Source organism: Diuraphis noxia, unplaced genomic scaffold (genome assembly GCF_037042655.1).
Source record: "Diuraphis noxia isolate RWA-SAM2 unplaced genomic scaffold, SU_Dnox_SAM2 contig0001, whole genome shotgun sequence".
Classification (NCBI taxonomy): Eukaryota; Metazoa; Arthropoda; class Insecta; order Hemiptera; family Aphididae; genus Diuraphis; species Diuraphis noxia.
Genome location: NW_028301711.1, coordinates 32441843 through 32462157, shown reverse-complemented (window position 1 = coordinate 32462157; position 20315 = coordinate 32441843). Strand labels below are relative to the sequence as shown.

Genomic DNA, 20315 nt, shown 5'->3' with positions numbered 1-20315 from the left:
TCGTATGGGGCGGTCGTCTCTGAAATAATGCATTTTAATAGTAGATTTAACCGTACCTAATAGTGCTTTTTAACTTTGATTAGTTACTATATATATTCAAAAAAACTAACCATTTTAATATATTGTCGTGACACATTTATAACATCCGACTAGGTAAGTCATTCAATTATATAAAATAATTATTTTGATTTTTTTAAATTGAGCGTAACATGCACAGGTATTTAATTTCAATTTTACTATTTCTAAGTCAATATTTTAATTATATAATTATTGCTAATAAATAAACCGCACTAATGCGTTGTTAAAACAATTAATGGCATTTAATTTAAATAACATAGTATAATTATGTATCTATTTAAGTTACTCAATTGAGCATGTATGATATTTTGAAGTTTATATTTTAATTTTTGAAATGCTTTATTGTTTTTTTTTTCTTAATATTTGTGTGTAAATCGAATTTAGGTAGGTACATTTGGTTCTAAATTGATTAAAATAAATTATGAAATAATTATTTTTAGCTATCTACGAATTTTATACTTTAATTGATAGTTCTAATACAAGATTTTATGAAACATTTTTGGGGGAATTTGATAACATTTTTTTGAATGCTTGAGTGCTTCAAAAATTTAAATATAATATAAACAATTAAAATTTTTATGTTATTTAAATTGCAAGTATAAATTGAACCTAACATTTTTTTTAATTTAGCTCTAATCAATTAATACAATTTTTATTAAATAATAATTACAATCTTATACATACAACATTTTTACTGATTAAAATATTGAAGATTTTTCTTATAAAATTCATTATTATCACAGACAATTTTAGTTTAATATATTACTGTTGTTTTAGGTTTTCACATGATTTTATAACCATTATTTTTTGAATCATAATTTCAATAAAATTAAAAATACTAATAGAAACATATGATACTAAGATGATTAAAGTTAAAAATAAATAGAGTCTATGAACCTCATTCACCACAATAGCGACAGTCTCTCTGTCAATTGTTTAAAGATTTTATCACTATTTTTAAATTAAATTGTGGTATATTTTTCATAACCAAACTTTGAAAGCTAAACTCTAAGAAAACCAAAATAAATCTATTTGCTTTAAATCATTTTTTGGTTTTATTTACATTGGTAAATATAATCTACATCTGTATCATGGATTTGTCGAACTAACTAATATTTATGCAAAAGACTAAAAAATAATAATAAAACTAACATTTTAATTTTCAACGTTTTAAACATTTATCAGATACAAACAAACATTCTCACAACTTTTGCAAAGTGAATATTTTACATAACAATAATAAGTTATGCTAACTAATTTAATATTAGTTTTTTTATGGTATTTAAAATGTTCAAAGTTCTTTTTTATACATAGACATTGGAAACTGTGTGGTAAGCGTTTTGTTTTATAAGTAAAGTATATTGTTAAGTCAAACATTAAGAGTAGCATTTGAACGAGTACAATATGCTTTTAATTTGAAGATTATTGAAACTAAAAAATCTGAATTAAAATAGTTCCACTATTGGTGTAAGGCAATTATTAAATTATTTTTGTATTTAAGTTAACATTTTCATAGGGAAATGACGATGTTATGATTGTGATCACCGTTTTTTTTTTTTTTAAATTAAGTTCATATATTATCACACCACGGCCAATAATATTTATCACCAATTACCACACGATCCAAAAAATCCAAATGCATCGGTACTGTTATTATGTATCCGCTTATATTTTATGCACCATAAACAATGTTTAATTTTTCATTTAAAACTGATCAAAACTAAAGCTTTTTTTTATATGATAATATGACATATTTTGTTTTTCTATATTCTATACTCATTGCCCAATGAGAAATTTCTAACCGGTAAATGGCCGAAGAAGTCGAATAAAAAAATTATACGAGTATAATAGTACATAGATAACTACTTTTACGACAAGTGTCACAATGACGTTATAAAAGTTTTATATATATATTATTAAAATTTACTGTTTATGTTATATTAACGTTTAAATCGTAACGTTTGGCCGTCGTTTTCATAATATTATATTATATAAGTGCGTGTACTGCGTAGGTATGTGTATACTATATGTCTATATATCATCAATTTATTATATTTTATATTATATAGATGCATATATGTACGTATATTAATAATTTCAGAACCATATACGGCATAATATGATGCACCCATGCACCTACTACACGTCATAATATATTGCAGTTATTATTGTTACGATAAACGTTTTTTTATTTACCACTGCAGAACGATGTTTTTGTTTTGTATATTTTCTCTTTCGTGCACACACACACACACACACACACACACACACACACACACACACACACACACACACACACACACACACACACACACACACACACACACACACACACACACACACACACACACACACACACACACACACACACACACACACACACACACACACACACACACACACACACTCGCGCACGTTCCGATTATCAGAACACAATATAATATCAGAGTTACACTCTGCGAGCACGTAATAATATGTTACCATGATACCTAGTATTTGGTTTGTATTTTAATATATATACATGATTATTATTATGTTCGAAATGTGTCCCACGGCGATTTTCGATTATATGAACACTGCCGGTGATTGCTGCTGGTCGGCTTATGTCACAAACGTGAATATAATATTCGCCCCATGCCATAAACCTATACGGCTATACGCGAGTAGCTTGGCAATCGTGTGCGATATTATTATGCATATTATTATATATTATAACAACAACGTATTGGTACCTGCAATAATTGGTGCCATAATGTTTGTGTGTGTTTTTTATAAAATCCACACCAATAAGGACCACGTTCAACATGACCATATTAATTCTCGTTATATACATTATAATATACCTAGTGGTGGGTATATATATATACCCAGGCAGGTATTATGCACAATAATAATATCATAATTGATATGTAGTCAAAATGTTATAGGTAAGTAGGTACCTAGGTATAGGTATCTCTACCCGTCCGTACATCGCGCATCGCGGTGACTGCAAAGTAATTAAAATAATATATACATATATATATATGTATAAAAAAAAAATGTATAAATATTAATGCGGTGATAATGTAATAATAATGATGATGATAAAAAAACGATTTGTCAACACCCCGGAGCGCGCGATGTGTGTTATATGTTTGATCAATATGGTTTAACATTATTATAATGTGCACAAACGCGTAAATCGTAATTCGTAGACAGTATATATTGTTGCGGGTGGTACATGGGTGACAATTTAATGGCGAAACGATTTCGATAATAATAATCATAATAATATGTTCTTAAATATGTGAGTACGTCAAAACGATGATCACGCGTCGTATATCCTATATATCTGTATATGCATTTAATAATGATAATATTATAGTATAATAACGTACGAACTGCCGATGAGGCCTTCTGAAAGTACCCGCCGCGGGCTGACGAGTGTATATCGGTGTACCTACCTACACATCTTCCTTAGTCCTTACCGCCAACACGTGGCGTAAATGTGTTATATTAATATACGGTCCTCTACTACACATCACCTGTACATCGTAGTAGTAATAACAATCATAATAATATACACATGACAGCGTTACATATTGTACCGAGCTATTTGTAGTATTTGATGTTTTGGAGAAAAATTGATATATTTTTATGTTTTGTTTCATTAGATTTGCGTATACACGCATAATAATTATATGATATCTATTCGGCTGTATACCTATATACCTACTGCAGCTGCGGAGGTCGCTTTGTTCGTTATTATTATAGACGACTAATTTGTACTAATTTGTCAAAAAAAAACGACGATCGAATGTATATGTCATACATATCCGCAATATTATTATACACTGTACGACCGTGTAATTATAATAATATATATTATATCTACCTATATTATATATATATATGATGAACGGATCAATACGATACTATATATATATATATAAACACTGCACTATACTTCAAATGATTTTTGCGTAAATCATAATATTGTAGTTATTATAATGTACTTATATCTGATTTAATTACGATTTGTTTTATCTTTTATTATCAAACATTCTCGGTATACGATATTGGATTTAGCAGTCGTGCGACATTCTATTCCACGAATTAGTATAATGTAATTTTTATAATAGTGTTATAAACTAAATTAACCTAATTTACTTCAATTTCATCATCGCAATAATTTTTATTATTTCGTACAACGATGTATAATATTTTAATATAATATATTATATCGACGATCACCGCTAAAAGTGTTTAATGCTCATTGTTTATTGATTCAAAATATTATCAATGGTATTGCAAATAATAGTAGGTACCTAACTTTAACGACAAACCAAAGTTCTTTATCAGTTAAAGACTTCGATTTTTATAGATTGACAAAAATAACTGAATAATGAATTAAAGCTCTATATTGTACATTACTACATAATATGTTTATGTTTAATTCACACTTTTAACTATCTTATAAAATGATAACAAGATAATAGAGACAACTCAATATTAGATTCGACTTACCTAAAGGTAGGTAGGTAGTACAAATATTACCAGTTTTTTTTTATTTGTCATTATATTTTTGATATGTGCTGGTCAAAATTCTATATCTATATCAATTTATATAAGTATTAGTTTTTTATTTTGCCATTACTATTGATATTATATAATTCTAACAATTTTTTTTCCTTATTAGGTATAATATTTGTATGGATTTCTTCAGGGTACCTATATTAATTTTAAGACACTATTGTTTTAAGATATCTTTAATTTTATATTTTTATACAATGTGACAACATTTATTGCAATAATATACCTACGTCCTACTTAGGTACTCATAATTGAATCTATTAGACCTATCCACTATACTCACTAGTTTATAACGAACTTTAGAATATCGTAATTCATATTTCATAGGTACCTTTTTCTTTTTTTTTTTCCGTTCAAAAAACTAGGAACGGGTGGGAAATGTTTAGCACAATACTGCCACCCGGTCCCGTATCGTCTATTCACCGTCAATTATCGTAGTTATTTTACATACGCGGGGGGCTCTAACCACCCTGAAAAACTGGCCTTCGGCCCACAAAATATTAAAGTTTACCCTAACTGTCCACCCGCCTGTCTGGAGCGCTCTGCTTCCTCCTTTAGCCCAAGTATTGTCTCCACCATCATGCCAAACGCTATCCTCTGATTATCCACCAATGCCTCAATCCACTTTCTCCTTAACCTGTCATCTGAGAAGAGCTCCTGCTCCGGCCCCAGAATGATATCAGGAACATCCTCGGGCCGTAGTCACCGACCTATGCACTGCTCCATCCCGTGCCTACACTCCGCCCAGTGCGGACAATGAAACAGCGTATGTTCTACTGTGTCCTCCGGCTCTTCGCAGTGGTAGCAGAGGGGATCAGCTGCCCTCCTCCTCTTTCACAGATAATGTTGGAAGCAAACATACCCCGTCAGAGCTTGGGCCATGTGAAATGTCATATTCCCGAGCCTTGACTGATTCAGTCACCTCCGGATATCCGGAATCAATCTCCTCGTCCACGCCGCCTTCGTAGTGAGGTTCCACAGGCTCTGCCATTCGCGCACTGTAACCTCTCGTTCCTGCCTCCTGATGACTGCTGTCGTCGTGGCCTCTTGCTTGCGACCCTCAATTCTACTCCGCTCAACTACCAGAAAGTGCGCAGGGGGCATCCTAGCCAGGACCTGGGCAGCCATGTCGGACACGGTCCTATAACACCTCGCTACTAGAATAGCGGCCCATCTTTGGGCCTTCATACTGTAACCTAGAACCATGTTAGTGTACCTTGTTCTTTTCCTCTATATATCATGAAGGTAAGCACTTAGACATTTATTTTAATAGTTTTTTCTATGAATTATAGAAACCAAACTCATAATACTCGTTCCTTGAATGCGTTTATTAATCAGATTTAAAATTAATATAATGCGTAACTAATTACTATAGTTCTGAACTGAAATGTGATTACTACGACCCGGTTTAAATAAATATTTTCCCAGGAGCGTCATTTGAATTTTTATCATAGTAGAGCAAAGAGCAATTAGTAGCATTTGCTACAGATTATCAGTTTAATATATATATTGTGTTATACATAATACATTATACATTAAACCACTTCTATTGCAATATAATACAATTAGGGCAAGAAATTGTAGACTTTTGAACTTTGTTAAAAGGTTCATTTTTTGTAGTCGAAATAGGTAAATGTATAAAATAATTTATAAATAAATTTACGTTAAATAATAGAAGTTAATTATCATTCGAAAATTATAAATAATGGTTGGCCAATAATAATAATAACAAAAATAATAATTACTTCCGTTAACCTTTTACACCTATTGGCTATTTATTATTAGCCTATATTTTAGAGCAAACTACACATTTATCGATAAAAATATTTTTTTAATAAGAGATTAATTTATTATTTAAATCTGAAAATGATTCGATTGTTTCACACAGATTCTCTGGAATGTGGAATTCGTTTCTTGCGTCTGTGAAATTTGGATAGTAGACGAAAATATGTTTGATTGTAATTATTTGTACTTACATTGCATGTTGAGCAAATAGAGGTTCAGTCTTCGCGATACGGTATTTATCCATGTGATATATGAAATATTCGTGTGTCCAATAAATACATTTGTTTAGTAAAGATTCTTATACGAGATTTCTGTGTTTAGGTATACGTGTTTTACTGTTTTATATATTATGTTCTATTATGTAAAGTTGCTTGTTGACATTGCTTAGATATAATGCAATGTACCTATATATAACAACTAATTATTCATTTTTGTAAACAAATTGTGTGTATAGACGTATAGTTTTATGGATATGGAACATACCACACTTGTGCAATAGACCATCGAAATATTGTAGTCATCAAAAAACATACTTTCATACTTACCGAATTTGTATTTAAAACATTTAAAGGGCTTTTTCGCTCCAACGACTTTATTAATAATAATGTCTTGTACTATTTTGACATTGCCGACAGTGATTCATTATCATGTTTGAGATTATTATTGTATGTTGATTGATTCACCAGTTTCTGTCAGAACTTTTACGACGCCAATTGGTATCTTCAGAGTTTGGTGTAAAGTTTCCTCTATTATTTCATATGAATATAACTTTGTTTACAAGAATACATGCATAAATCGTTGTAATTGAAATATGATCAACGTTCGTATTAATAAAAAAAATTTAATATAAAACAAACTATGAATAAAAAATAATAATGTAAAACAATCTAAATTCTATTTCAAAAGACTTATCCTATAGGCTATAAGTAATTGATAGAGTTATAATAATACTTATAATGGTATAATTAATAAACGTCTGATGTTTAATTTAATATGATTTTACTCGTGAATAGTGAAATAAATAATTATTGGTATAAATACCTAACAAATGGTAGTACCTACCTATTCAAATTTTATAATTAATGGACCTTCACTATTACCGTTTTTAGTTTTATTCTAACTTAGATTTAAATAAAAAGCTAAATTATAATATTTGAAAATCTACTTAATTATACATACATAAAGACATTTAAATAAATAGTTAGTAAAATGTTATTAGAAAAGTATGTGTACCATAAGCGTTAAGAAATTATTGTTGACAAAAAATAATACTTACATAATTTGATCACAGATAAACTATAATTAATATATAATACAGATTCACTATATATTTCCATGTTCAATCCCGTTTTTCCTTTTATTAATAAATTTATTCTATAGGATGTTCTTATATTTATATGTAATGAATATATTATATATTGAGCTTTGTTTCAGTGCCATTAGCTTAATTAAATATTTGTTGGTAGCTAATCAAATAATTATATATTTTATTTAGATTATTCTTGTTTTTTTCGAATTTAATGATTGTTTGAGGGGTATATATATATATATATATATATATATATAAGGATATCATACTAATATCCGATAAAAACATTATTTAGTTAAAATTGTTTTTTATTTTTGTATAAAAATTGTAGATCAGACATATAAATTCTATTAATTTGATAAACTATCAACAGTTACTTAGATTCATTAAAATGTTTATAAATTAATATTTAATATTATAAAATTCATAGGTGGCTTAATTTTACATGTTTTTGTATATCAAAAAATAAATTAATATTTTCGACATCAATTATAAATTAGGTACATTTCTACCTTATTAATTTTAGTGAAATTATAAATTTTTCCTAGAATAAATTAGAAAATTATACCTTTAGGTACTTTTTATATTATCTATAGTCTATAGTTCTAAATACATATAGTTGAATAGATCAAAAAATTATAATGTATAATGATATTCGATAGTGTATTTAGAGGATATAATAATATATGCTATAAATTATATATTAAATAGTAAACATATATATAATTGCACTTCTACTACTATAACATTAACATTGTGATATGTTTTGGCCATGTCATAAAAGATGAGTTTTCGGAGAAAAAGATATATCTATAGTTAGTATTTACTTAAGCTTATAAAATAAAATTAGTTTACTTATATTATATAACTACAATACATATTAATAACATTATAATTCCTAAGGTGCAGGTCATTGCAAATTGGTATTAATAGTGAAATTAATTTTAATGAATTCCTAGCATGCTTTTAAAAGTTTCATTCGTGACATACAAATTAATAAAATAATAAATTATCGGTAGATCTTTTTAAATTTATTTTTAATATTTGTCTATAAAGCTGGTTTCTTATTTCTTGAATGTATTCTTCAAGTTCTATTGGAAAATAAATGTATGCCAATCTGTATTATATCATTGTTAATTAAAAAAAAACTATTTTAATTTTAAAAATAATACCATATTATGTATATTATATATTTTAATAATAAATTAAAGCAGCGCTACCATATAATATATGCATTACACAAACAGTAAATTTGTAGCCGTAGATTCTTGAATTCAGGTTTTATTTATATTTTTTAAATTCAATGTGGAGCTCTGTGTTACAATGATGTGTGTTTTTATTTATTTTTTAACCCTGTTATCAAGCTTTCAAACATTTAATTTACTTCAAACTTTGAGATTAATGGTTGTTCTGGTAAAATTTAATCTAGATGGTAAATTGGGAGGAAGGGGGAGATCAAAAGTTTCCAAGACTATTTACACCTTTCCATGGTGTGATAGTGATATACCTTTGTAAATTGTAAGTAATTTGACGCTATTGGCTTATAATTTATAATAATTGTACGTATTTTTTTAGTTGAAATTATATTATTAAATTTAGATAATATAAATTAAAAGATAAGTACAAAAGATAATCCGTCCTTAGAAAATTAGGAACCTATGTATAACCTGATAAACTAGCTGCCTTCTTCACTCAGAATACTTTTTTTCGTATACAATGATTTGTTAATTAATTTAAATTTAACATATTATTAACTCAACGGCATGGAATTATAATACATTATACCTACTCGACATTTACTAATAAAGACATAGCGAGTAACCTGTTTTTTTCATACATAGGAATAATTATGTGTATCTGTATATTTTTTAAAACTTTTTATTAAAATAATTTTTTTAATTTTCAAATGAACGATCAATATATAATATATATTTATATTAGTTCTCAAGGAACCATAATATTTCATAGTAGATAGCTATAACTAATAATTGTATTTTATTAAGTTATAATTATTTCAATAGTAAACCGATTTTAGTTAATAAATTGTAATACAATGTTTAATGTTAATTTAATTTTTATCGTGAAGTACAAAATAATTAAATATATACATGATTACTATGTCACAGATTTAAATTTAATTGCTTTTATGTTAAATGTCCTATAATATTGCATTATAATTAAGCATATTTTGTTTGACAAACTAAAATATTAAAAATTAAACTTTTTTTTTTTATTGATCAAAGTACATCGACAACTAGGCCATTAGTAAAATAATTTTTTTTTTTGTTACATTTTTAGTATTTTAAGTATACATTTTCTAGATTAAATTAAATTGTACAATTCTGTTTTTTTTAAGAATAATATTAAGTTTTTTACATCCTTTGGGTTTGGTCCAAGTGCTTGACAGGTTTGTTCGGATATGTGAAATTGATTTCGATACTGGCTGTATTTTTGACATTCAGTGATAATGTGGTTGACGGTTAAAATTACGCTGCATGACTCACATAGTGGAGGATCGTCTTTACTCATCAAGTAGCTGTGTGTTAAGTGTGTGTGACCAATTCGGAGGCGGTTTATTATGGTTTCATCTTTTCTATTGAGTTCAGGATTTTTCCATGGGCTTATATTATTTTTTATTTTGTTATTAAACTTTTATTTTGTATTTAAAGGACATTTTTCTTATATTTTGTATAATATTTAATAACCCACACAGCAAAATTATATTTTTACAATTTTTTAACAATATTCATTCTTAAATTTAAACATTTGATGTATATTCGAGGAATATTTTTGATTATTGTCACAATATTATTAGATCACTATTTGGCAGAGGATCAAATGTTTTCACAATGATCTCTTAAAATATATATAAAATATTTTATGTGTTTCTTGTGAGAATATTGTTTATAATTGTTGCAAGAACATTACATGTTAGTAATTTTCAGAATATTGTTCATAATTGTTGCAAGAACATTACATGTTAGTAATTTTCAGAATATTGTATTTAAATGTTTTTAATATGTTATTGGTGGTGATTGTAAAAATATTCAGTTTAATGTTGTAATAACATTATATGGAGGTATATGATAATATTTTCCTTCTATATTGTAAAAACAATCAACTCCAATATTGTGAAGATGTTATAATATTATAATATTTAAAATTTTTACACGTCTTACAATTTTCTATATAATTTTTTAGTACAAAACAGGAATTAGATTTCAAAAAATTGTGTTATAGTTCTAATAAAATGTATATTAAAATCCAATTAAATACTGAGTGTAAATACATAATTTGCAAATACTATATAATATATACTAATATTATATGTATCTATAGTTATTTATAATAGTTTATTACAATGTTTTCTTCAACATAGATAAAAAAGTATAAAATTATATTAGGTATACGTATGGCTTTCCTAGCTATATAATAATAAATGTATATAATATTAAAAATAGAAATGTGGCTTTCTTAGCTATATAATCAGTTAATAACAAATTGTTTAAAAAAAATATATATAAGCTAGTATATTAGGTATACGTATGGCTTTCCTAGCTATAAGAACAAATTGTTTAAAAAAAATATATATAAGTATAAAATTATATTAGGTATAGGTATATATGGCTTTCCTAGCTATATAATAATAAATGTATATAATATTAAAAATAGAAATGTGGCTTTCTTAGCTATATAATCAGTTAATAATAAATTGTTTAAAAAAAATATATAAGTATATTAGGTATACGTATGGCTTTCCTAGCTATATAATAATCAGCTCATAAAAAAACATTTAAAAAAACAAAATATATTTAGTTGAAATTATAATTTAATTTACTTAAATGCAAAATTATTTGTTAAGTCACATTATTATCCACTTTTGTCCGTTGTATTCTTTTCATTTCTTTTTTTTATGCGTTCTGATGCTTGAGCCATCCACAATTTTATAGGTTTTTCAATATCTTTAAAAGGTATATCATGATATTTTTTCATTTTATGAACTGCCTCTAAATAACAAACAATACATATAAAAATATTTAAAGTAAATAAATAAAATATGTAGTCTTAAATAATTTTTTTTTAAATATTTACCAAATATTATAGAACAGCTTTGTAGATTAGATAATTTTAATTTTCCCTTATGACCAATGTATGAATAATTGGAGAGAAATTTGTCTGTGAAAATCTTTTGCATTATTCTACGCACAGTTTCTGATATGGTATCTCCCATAAGACGTGTTAATGCTAGTACCTTTAACATTTAAATTAATATAAATATTTCTGGAACTAATAAATGTCAATAAACTTAAAAAAATCATTCAATATTTACCATTTGAGTTCTGAATGGTTTATCGTTAGTCAATCGTTCTTCTATAACATCTAAAGACTCGTTGTTGTCAATACTAATTATTTCCATATCACTTATTACATTATGAAGGTTTAATGAAGATATAGATGGATTTTCAATTTTATCATGAATTTTCTCTATTAAAGTAACCATAGAATCTAATCGTTTTTGAACTACCTCAATTTCATATTTCATGCAAGTTAAGCTTCTGGTTACAATTTTTTTAAAAGCTGGAAAGTAAATAAACATTTATAAGTATAAAGAAAATGCCTATGCATTAATACTTTTGGTAGTATTAGGTTTTTAGTTATTTTACTGTAACAAAAACATATATATTATAATACCTTGATCACTTTCATTTTCACAGTTATTATTATTTGGAGTGAAGCCATAAGATAGGCGCCTAGGCGTTTCAGAAATTGTGTCACGAGTAACTTTTAATTTCTTGTTACTAACAAACTCCTGTACTTCATCAATATCTGAATTTGATCTTGAAATATTTTTTTTACTAGTGTTAGATTCAACAGAGTTTGATGGACTATTATTGGCAAATAGTTCATCAGTTTGGGATAATGATGCATCTGGATAGCATGAATTGCCTGGATTTTCTTCATCTTCAGATTCTGAAATGCATACATTTTACGTTTTAGTGACTTTATATTGAATACGAGAATATATAAAATTACAATAATAGGAATACTACATTTTTTAATAACACATAATATCACTGTAATTAATACATTAAAATGCTATAATTAAATTAGATATATAATATATTCATCATTGAATGAATTAACTGATTTTAACTTAAAAAACCGGTTTTATGAAATTTAATATTATTAAAGGAACCTATGATAATATATTATATTATTAAATAGCTATTATAGTTACCATCAGAAGAAACCGTTGGAAGTTTAGGAGCAATGAATTCCTTAGATGAACCAGCACTTGACCGTTGAATACTTTTGTTTCGATTTTTTTTATTTTCTTCAAACACATAAATTTCATTTGAAGAAACCTCGGAATTATCTTTAGCAAATGAACGGGCATCAATAAGACTGCCTAAAAAAAGTTCAAATCATAATCATATAGTTAATAAAATTATTTAAATCAACAAATTTCAATAAAATAAATAAGTATTTTATTTCATACTTATGTTATTTTTAATAATTGTTGCTTTTAAGTATTGAAAATCCACTTCGTTTGGTTTTAGGCGTCGCTCTATACATTTTCTCGGTGATTTTTTGGGCCATGCGCATACTCCTCTCTCAAACCAAAATTGAGGTACAGCTGCTATGCTGTTGTCTTCGAAGCAAACAACAGTCCACATTTTACTAAAACAACCATTCTAAAATTAATTTTGAAAATACAATCAAATAATTTATTCATACATAGTGTATAGCAACATATATTAAAAACGTCCTATTATTTACCATTTATGGTTTTAAATGTTTTCTTTAAGTTACAATTACAGCCAACATTAGCAACAACAGTTCAATACTGTATACCAGCTATACCTAATTGAAGCCAATAGCTAATAGCTTGTATTAATTTCTTACATATATAATTATTTACTTATTATGTACTTAAGTATCTTACATTTTTTCAAATACAGGTAATTCTAAAATCTTAAAATCTAAAAATTAAGAATCAAATGAATAAACAATTTATTTGATTGAATATAAAACTATAAAACTATGAAACTATAAAACATATTAAAATAAAAATATTTTGTCAAATTTAAGAGTGAACATTTTTTACAAACTTAATTTTTGCTAAACAAAAATAATATTTATCTTAATAATGGTATGGCTATAAGTTCATTTTCTATTTCAAAAACAACCATTTTAGTTTTAATATCCGCTATTTTCCATAATTTATTATTTTCACTTAAATTTTTAATTTTGTATATATTAAGTTTTGAAGAACATATAGGCTTTAAAAAAAAATCTATTTTATTTTCAAATTTCTGACCAACTATGGTGTCAGTTTTTGAACTAATTTTAGTAATACGAACAATATCTTCACTATTTGAAAGGAAAAAACAATCGGGTTCATTAACTCTAAATGTGAATTGCGAGGGTTCAGTAACTTCAATATTTTCATTATTGCAACGCTCTTCGTATCGTCTAACAATTTGCTGCAATGGTGTTTCATGCTTCCGAAGCATTCCTTTTAATTCCTTCATATAGTTTTCAAAGGTGAAGGCGCTACAATTATCAAGTGGTCCATGCAGATGATAGTCATCAACTAAGTGAAGTAAACCATGGATATTATGGGATATAAAGTGACATCCATATATTTGTTGAAATCGCTCTACAAAGTACTCCAAAAGTTTTTGGGCATAACATAAATATTTAGAACTTTGTTCGGAAATCAAAAGAATTCTTAAAGCTACACTAAATACCATGAAATGTTGATAGCAGTCATCAGGGAGAATATTTTTTAATACTATAGGACCAGTATACAGAAGAAACTGACGAAATTCTGTTGCCTTATATCGTTTAAATTCTTCAATTGCTCTTGGCTTTCGTGCAAAATCATTTGTTATACATTTTTTTATCTTATTAAGTGAAGATGTTATGTTTTTTATTTTCCAGCTTGGTAAACGAACATTAGTTGGCCCTGTATTTAACCAGAGACTTATTAATTTTTTTGTGACCCCTAAACAAACTAAATGCATATAGTCAAGAGGAAATAAATGTACAATATCAGTATCTGGTATTAATGCAACACATGATATGGTAGATGATATGTGGTGCTCTTCATACTTCATTTGTACATAGTCTTGATGTAATCTTTTCATACTTCCATTTTTGTCGTAAGGAAAACAAACACGGTTGTTTATGTAATCACCTTCTTGTACACAGCGTGTACAAGAAAAAAAACCAGAATGACCCTTTACACGTAGTACAAACGATTTCGCTGGTGCATCACAGCACATTAGTTCAATTTTAACTTTTTTTACTTCATTGTTAATAACGATCCCATTTATTGATAAATCTATGATTTCTGTAATGAAGTCTAAAAGGAAATCGTTACTGTCTTGTGGTTTTTCATTTCCATAGTATATTCCTACTGGAAAAATATATTTTCGGTAAGGAATAATATATCCCAAAATTGGCCATAACTGACCTGAACTACTCTTTGATATTGGAAGCCCATCTATACCAATAGCAATCTTTATTTGTTCATTAGTAGACAAAATCGATGAATATCTTTGGATACCTTTTTTTATGCCAAAGTGGTAGTATATTCCTGGTTTTACTTCTCTTATATTTAAAACCTTTGTAGATGTTGATTTTAATAATGTTCGACAATCTTTTGGTAGGTATGTAAGTTGTGCTTTATATTTTAAGACACTCAAAAGCCTGTTTACTGTGCTTTGAGGAACATTACAATCAACAGCCCACTCACCAAGAGATTTTTTGATGTCATCTTTATTAACATTTAAAACTGCATTGCTATAATTCATTTCATTAGGAATAATATAATTTATTGAACTATTTGAAGGCAAATCCTTATAAAACAATGCACCGTCTTCTCTTGGATCTTCTGGAGGGACCTTTTTTGAGGAATACAAATTATTGGAAGCAAAATTATCAATTTCACTTTCATTGAAAGTAATAATTTCTTGGGTCGTTTCTTGAATTGGAGAAATATTAAATTGAGGTTCTAAACTATTTGACAAATTTACATCAAGTAAATTTTCTAATATTTCCATCTCTTGTTGTATTTTTCTCCGCTTTGTTCGATAACTGCTAGCTGCTTTCATTTTATGTACCTAGTTAAATATTTGAAAGCCTATAATATATTATACTATATAATATATAATTATACTAGGTATATAATATATAATTATACTATATAATATATAATTACTATTCATACATAATATATTTAATTTTGTAATTTAAGAAATATAAATTATGTTACTGGTAGTATGAATATTCAAGTATAATGTTTTATAATGCCAAAGAAATGGAATACTTTATGATCAATAGAGATGAAACAAAAATATATATGAAAAAGAGAGAGATAAGTACATATATAATTAAAATATAATAAACTATAGTCTTATTAAACAAATAAAATAAATATAATACAAATTTAATAATTATATATAAATAACCTAGGAATAGATAATACAATTTTAATACAAGATTCAAATTCTTATTAATATTTTTAATAACACAAAATGTTTTTTTTATACCTGTGTATAATAATATACCTATAGGCAGAATAACAATTAATTAAGAATACATCGATTTTACCTTAATTAATTGTTATTCTGCTTTATTTTCATTTTCCCTATCAATTTATTGTCGTATGGATTGTGTTTTTTACATTTGCCCCAATAATTCTACTATATATTACTATACATTTTAGGGAAAATGTAAAAACTCACATAAGAACAGTTTGAAGAAATAATTAATATATACTGATGATTCATTTACTTTTCCCCATTCTTTTATTTTCTAAATTGTAATGGGCATATGTAAATTTAAAATTGTAAACTGGATAATGTTTTTATACTAAATATAACCCCAAAATATGGTTGCTTAAAACTTTTACATATAATTACATTGCAAGATATGTGTAGAACACATTATATATGTGTGAGTGTTAATGTAAGTAAACATTGTCAAAACCGTTTACATTTACCCCAGTTTATCTAAAAGAATTATGACATCATTTATACAAACAAGATTAAAATATTTCACTAATTAGAAAAACTGTTAATTATTTAGCATTTATGCCTGTAATTAGTGTATGTATTTATTTGGTGAATATATATAATAATGTAAAGAACTAATGGTGAAACACAACGGGACTTTTGGGTTTAAAAATTTCAACTTAAACTACCTATATAAGTAACCATGACCGTTTATGTTATAACATAAAACATTATGCATAGTACCTACCTATACCTACCTACCTATATATTATAGTTGGTAATATTCGTATTATTTGGTAACTTGATATTTTTAATTTTGTATTCAATTATTTTATTAAAAAAAATCATAAATTAGTAAATTTGTTTATATACAATAGGTAAGAAATAAATGTATTTATTTGTACTGCCTACTATAATGAGCAGGGCTAGGATTTGTATGCAATAAAAAATGGTAAAGTATGCATTTTATTTATCGAAATATGCAAAAATATGCATTTCAATTTTTATAAGATAAACACAAAAATATAGTTACAAAAAAAATATTTATTTGTTGAAATACATCAGAGATTGTCTGTTTGTCTTAATATAATATAATTGAGAAAAAAAAAAATTTAGAAATAAGATTTATAATTCATATTCACTACGTGTGTTACATGCTACGACCATAATTTTTTTTAAATTTTCAAAAATGAATGTCAAACTTTTCAATTATTTATCTCATACCTATTGTACCATAGGATTGTATTTATATTTTATAAAAATAAAATTTATGTTTGACAAAAAAACCAAGTTTTATGAAATATATACTATAAGACATGCATTTTTCGCATTCTTAAAATCAAAATATGCAATAATATTCATTTTATTCAATATACCTATTATGCAATGATATGATTTTCATCCAAAATATGCAAAAACATGCAAAATAAAAATACCACCATTTATCTCATCATGAGGTGATTCATGGACATTACTGACAAAATCAATAATCAGAAGGCGCAAAAAAAACATGCTGTTGCATATAAATCCTAGCCCTGATAATGAGTAAAATAGTAAAGTACAAGTAGGTACAATTTTATGAGTAAAAATAATCACATTTTGACAGTTGATTTTTTTGTACATAATTATACACCTTTGTATATATATTTTTGTACATATTTTTTATTATATGAGTATATAGATCTAAATATAAAACAACTCGAGTTGTTACCTAATCAACGAAGAAGTCCACACAGTGGTGGGAAGTTTATTAGCAGGTTTGGACCACCGTTCTAGGGGTGTGTCATGTGGTAGGAAAAATCCAAATTCAACGAGCCACGGAACAATATTAATTAGCCAATTCAAGACTTTTAATTTTGACAGTGAAAAAAACACCATGTCAGTGTATAGAGTTTACAAGCATTTGGATTTGGGCCATGAGTTTTCATATTAATTTAAAAACTGCAGTTCAAATTACCGATAGAATATTATAGTATAATAGACCACTTCCTATATATTTTTAATTTTGGCCGGATAAAGTGTGGGAAATGAATATATTAATTTTATTATTAAGACGTGTAATTTAAAATATAGTACCTTAAGTGTTACGTATGTAAATGATAATATGACTTACGTGTTTTAATTTGACGGAGCTTCAATATTAATAATATATAAAATATATTATTGAATCTTCAACTTCCAGCTTGACGGCAGTCGATAGACAACTTCGATTAATCGGTTAGGAGTTTATGATAAAACGTGGCTAAATAACATGGCATAAATAATAAAGCGGTATGAAATAAATCGTAAATCGTACCTATGTTACAGTCAACGAAAAATTAAAATAAGTAATATTACGACAATAAGAGTATTACGGCTGTTACAAACAAGTTTAGTCATGGGCGGGAGTGAGATAGTTATAGATCTTTCCGACAATCGCATACTCTTGCCTCTCGCTCTACGACGGCTACGAGTGGCTGGGTCGGCGGCGGCGGCGGCAGCGGCCGTCAAATCGTAAAAGATTGGAAAAACCATGATACTTATTATTATTATAGTACAGAAAAATAAAAACAAAACGTCTCGGTCATCCACTGTATGCGGGGGGGGGGGGAGTGTGGTCGATCATGATAACGTCTAGCGTCAACCGTCTATGAACGTCGCTATTCGCAGCTTTAATACTTCTGTGACTATTATACAACGACTATTTACTACCTATACAAATATACAATAGCTAGGTGTTAAAAAAATTTGGAAACGCTTGAATTAGGTGCTGTTTGCATACTTTACATACCAGAAACCTACATAGTACATAACATAATATTATAAACACCACATTGTAGGTACCTAATTCAGTATACCAGTATTCTTTACCTATGTATAGGTACTGCAGTTATGGTGTGTTCTTAAAATCTAATAAATAAAAGCAGTTAGGTTAAAAGTTAAAATCGTTTAAAATATACAAATATTATGTTAAGGAGGTACCTATGTAATATATACTTATATATACATCATAGTTTTTTTTTACTTTACACAAAATTTAAATCATTGATTTATAAAATTCAATATAATATAATATAGCTACTATATTATGTTATTATAGGCATATAGATTCTTACCACTCAGAAAAACAATATATCAAATAAATAATAATTATGAATTATGTAGCCACATAATTATATTTAAACCTAAACTATACATTATTATTATTTATTATGCCTATATAGGTACACTATATATTATGTTTATTTTATATGTGTACAAATGTAGGTACAATATATGTAAATTCAATTGAAGGCCCCGGTGCAAAAACCAGATATACGTCCATTTTTCATAATGTTCAAGAAACACAAAAAACTATCTATAAAATTGGGAAATGAACCAAAAATTAAAAACGTGGTGCTAGTCTTTTTGTAAGATTAAGATACATGACTTAAACAAGTTCTATTACCAAATTTTTCCACCACTGTAGCCTGCAGTAACTTTTGAGTTTTGGCCTTAGGGTTAAAAAATACGCCTCGTCGACACGCTACTTTTCTGCATTTATATAATAATATAATAGATTTTATAAATAAAGCATAAATACCATGCTCACAGAGAAATATATAATTTTAGAATTAATACTGCCAAATACAAAATAAAATTCAATAGCGGTAACTACTTTATAATATGTTTACCTATAGGTATAGGTATAGGTATTATACTAGGTATAATACTAATATTATGATGTCTCTCTTGTCTGATCAAATTGAATAATATTCGCAACTCGCTCATTATTAGTTGAAATAATAAATTATATAATTTATAGGTATATATATATATTAGATAATATATAATGGGTACACAATTATAATATGATTACAATTATATACACTATTAATATAAGTTTTAATGAATAAAATAACGTGCATATAAAAAAATCGTAAAACATTAAAATACGTAGTACCTTATACAGTATATAATATTATATATAATACATATAATTATATACCTAAAGGTATAGTATATTATATTAATATTATATACTATACCTTTAGGTATAAATATACAGTATCTCTATATATAGGTTA

At 26.7% G+C, this 20315-nt stretch overlaps 2 protein-coding genes across 2 annotated transcripts in view; one reads left to right on the top strand and one right to left on the bottom strand.

The window, feature by feature from the left end:
- LOC107161354 (sodium-dependent dopamine transporter-like) overlaps window positions 1-20315 on the top strand; it is a 37172-nt gene continuing 16857 nt past the window's right edge. The window contains exon 1 of the mRNA XM_089216946.1: window positions 1-153. The gene's annotated coding sequence lies outside the window, so the exon portion shown is untranslated. The remainder of the gene's footprint in view (window positions 154-20315) is intronic.
- Window positions 11351-20007, bottom strand: LOC149060562 (uncharacterized). Its single transcript, XM_089217306.1, has 7 exons — window positions 18383-20007; window positions 13245-13426; window positions 12984-13154; window positions 12437-12715; window positions 12075-12322; window positions 11837-11996; window positions 11351-11751 (listed from the first exon to the last, which is right to left on the bottom strand). Exons 2-7 carry the CDS (start codon window positions 13420-13422, stop codon window positions 11615-11617), a joined length of 1173 nt encoding a protein of 390 aa, XP_089073432.1. The 5' UTR covers window positions 13423-13426; window positions 18383-20007; the 3' UTR covers window positions 11351-11614.